Consider the following 3218-nt stretch of genomic DNA (forward strand, 5'->3'; position numbering starts at 1 on the left):
CCCACCACCTTCCCGGCAGCCCCAGGACCCGCTCGGTGACGTCCTCACTTTCCCCCCCCCCCCCCCTCAGGCGAGGCCCTGACCACCAAACTCGCGCTCTGCGCTCCGGGAACGGGCAGCAGCGCGACGCTCTTCGAGAGCGAGCGGCGGCGGCGGCTCAGCACGAACCATGTCAGCGCAGGGCGGCGCTATAGCTGCGTGGCGGGCCCCCACCACCGTCAGGGCTCGCGTCTCCCTGCCAGCGCGGGAGCTGAGGGGAGCGCAGTGTCTGTGTCTGTGTCGTGTGTGAAAAAAACATTAGATTCTGCATTCTGAGAACTCTCTGAGACCGTCTCTCTCTGAGACCGTCTCTCGCACCCCCAAAAAAAAATTTGCGAGAGACGCCAAAGCGAAAGCCTCTCGCCGCACTCGCGCCGCTCCCACATCGGTCATCGCTGCAGAATTCGGACGTTTGCTGCTAAAACAGCTAAAACGCACCGATAAAAAAGACTTTGGCGCGAGCCAACGCAGCCGAGACGCGAGAGATAAAATCTCATCAAGTGCCAGCCCGAGCAGGCCGCAGCGCGAACTCGCCGTACTGAGCACCGCAGCGCGAACTCGCTCCTGTTCGCTGCGCAGCCCTAGCTGCGCTCCATTTTTTGGCTCTGGCCGCGACCGACCCAGGCCCGGCTCCAGCCGCGGCCACGTCCGAGCCGGCGGCGGCCACGCAGCAGGGCGCGCCACCGCACATGCCACTCGCCGCAGCGGGCGGTGTCGCCGGCGGCGACGCACCGGATGCTGCCGGCATCGAGACACGGCGGAGCTGGTTGCCGAGCAGGAGGACGGCTCGGCACGGCGCCGGTGCACGGGACCGTCGCCGTGTACGCCAGTGTCGTGGAGGGTATGATTATCCGGTAGGAGCCTGAGCGGGACATGGTGTGCGTTGGTGTGAGTGTGCGCCGTGGGCGAGACGCGATCGCGCGTTAGCGCGACATTGAACGGGCTCCGCCTCGAGAGGGCGTCTCGCGTGCGCGGTGCCGCTTGGGCGGGGCGGGAGAGCAGAGGCACAGGAGAGGCGGGCGGGAGGCGGGCGGGAGGCGAACTCAACTGCAGAAATCGCGCCGCGGAGAGCTCAAGTCAGCCGAGCGGCCCCTGCAGACGAGGGGACAGAGGTCGACGGCCAATTAATTCTGGCGGGGCGTCGGCGCGGGGGGCGGGAGGGCGTGGCGGGTGGGCCGAAGGCGCGGGCGAGTGTGAGAACCGACGGCGTCCATCGGTCCGCATCGGCACGCGGTCGGCACGGGCCAGGGCCCGCACGTGCCCCATGGCCAGGGGGGGCGGCGGCGCTCCTGACTACGCTCGAACAGGCCCCGCGAGACGCCTCTCGCGGCGGAGGTCGAGCGGCGACGTCGAGCGCCGACTTCCGCGCGGCTCCTGCGTCGGGCGCGTGGGGCGCGTCGAGCGGGGTGGGTCGGACAGGCCGGTCCAGGGGGTCGTGTGGGCGCGTGCGAGGGCCGGAGTCGTGAAGCCACCCTCAATAAATAGGCCGCCGGATCAAAGTTGAGTCGCCGGCGCCTGAGAGGCGTCCGGCCCTGGTCTAGCAGCCGCCGTGAGGCAACGGGAGCTCCTCCGAGGCTCAAAATTGGACCCATCTGACCGCTAACGCGTCCTCTGCAAGGCTGCGTCTTCGGGCTGCGGCCGGCGGAGACTGCCCAGCCTCGGCGACCAGCGAAGATGGGAAAGCCTCGTTCGACCACCCGAATTTCTTTTCCAGAGGTTCAGACCCCCTGCGAGAAGGTGTCGAGCGCGCACGGCGCGAGACCAGCGAGGCGCGGCTCACATCGCCAACTTCATAGCCAGCTGCGCGCGCCAGCTGCGTGCGCCAAGCTATTGCGAAGGATGCCGCACTCCTCCACCGCGATCAAGCTCTTCCGCGACATCCTCAAGGCGCACCGCGCGCTCCCGCCCGCGCACCGCAAGCTCGGCGACTCGATGGTCAAGCAGGAGTTCCGGCAGCACCAAAATGCGACGCCCAACTTTCTCTTCCAGTTCGAGCGGCAGTGGCGAGACTACCTGCAGCAGCTCCGCGTGCAGACGCTGCGCGGCGAGCCCGTCGGCCGGGCGCTCTCCGATGAGGACATCATGGCGCTCTCCGACGAGCAGCGAAACGCCCTCGCCCAGGCGCTCGACCCGAGTGCGCCGGCGGCAGACTCGTCTCCGCTCGAGGGAATATACAAGCCGTAATGATTGCGGATCGTGGTGTAATCCTTGCGTCCGTGAGCCGGCGCACGGGCTGTGCTCTGGTGCTCGATCGTCGTCCCACCAGCCAGTGAGAGAGGCAGCGCACGGCACCAGCCGGCCGTGGCGCAACTGGATGACTTGTGAGGGATGCTGCGTGCCCTCCCCCCTTTGCCCCAGACGGGAAACCATGCGAGTGCGTGTCATGCGACGTGTGAGATGAGAGGTGTGTGTCTGTGGTTGCGCTTGTGTGTGTGCGCGCCCCCGCGGGGTTCGGGCCGTCACGAAACCTCGATATATCTGTGTGCCTTCTGATCTGTTAAATTCTGAGATCTGAGAAAAGCGGTGCAGCGCGAAAAAGAAAACGACACATAACGATAAGACACATACAACGATCAGAGTTGACAGTGTGTTATGTGTCTCCACACGCGCACACGCACACGCACACACACACACACACACACACACACACACACACACACACACACACACACACACACACACACACACACACACACACACACACACACAGTCACAGTCACAGTCACACACAACGCACCGCATATCGCTACAGCTCCTACAGGAGCGACCCCCGCCGCCGCCTCGTCGACAGGCGCGCCCACGACCGAGACCAGGTTGCAATACCCCTCCGGCAGTCCGCACTGGGTCTCGAAAGGGAAGCAACGTACGATCGACTCCAGCTTGGGGCTTGGGGAATGACCTTCAGGAGCGTCGCCTCTCCCTGTTGTTGCCACCGGAGCTGACAGGTCCTCGCAAAATACCCTCACTGTATTATTTGTCGGCTCCCCCTGTCCAAGAAGAGCTCTCTGTCGCTCAACAGACATGCACGCCGTCAAGTCGGATAAACTGACTAAAGCCATTCGTCACAACCACCCCAATCGCATCCACCCCACCCGTTGGCATACTCCCCATCGGTGAACCCTTCCCAGTCACAGTGTGGCTTTTGCTCTGTAACAGTCGAGCCCGTCGTTGGGTCGGTA

At 64.9% G+C, this 3218-nt stretch overlaps 2 protein-coding genes across 2 annotated transcripts; one reads left to right on the forward strand and one right to left on the reverse strand.

Annotated features, from left to right (window-relative positions):
• Positions 1-433: 433 nt before the first annotated feature.
• On the reverse strand, positions 434-1704 carry EMIHUDRAFT_370918 (hypothetical protein; the record flags this gene model as incomplete). The annotated part of the gene is given in 4 exon segments (XM_005766384.1): positions 434-528; positions 545-900; positions 1087-1131; positions 1329-1704. A coding segment is annotated over 1 exon segment (216 nt), but the record flags the coding sequence as incomplete, so codon positions are not given.
• A 174-nt stretch (positions 1705-1878) lies between these two features.
• Positions 1879-2223, forward strand: EMIHUDRAFT_246437 (hypothetical protein; the record flags this gene model as incomplete). The annotated part of the gene is made up of 1 exon (XM_005766385.1): positions 1879-2223. One exon carries the CDS (start codon positions 1879-1881, stop codon positions 2221-2223), a length of 345 nt encoding a protein of 114 aa, XP_005766442.1.
• Between the last annotated feature and the right edge of the window lie 995 nt (positions 2224-3218).

Source organism: Emiliania huxleyi (genome assembly GCF_000372725.1).
Source record: "Emiliania huxleyi CCMP1516 unplaced genomic scaffold EMIHUscaffold_510, whole genome shotgun sequence".
Classification (NCBI taxonomy): Eukaryota; Haptophyta; order Isochrysidales; family Noelaerhabdaceae; genus Emiliania; species Emiliania huxleyi.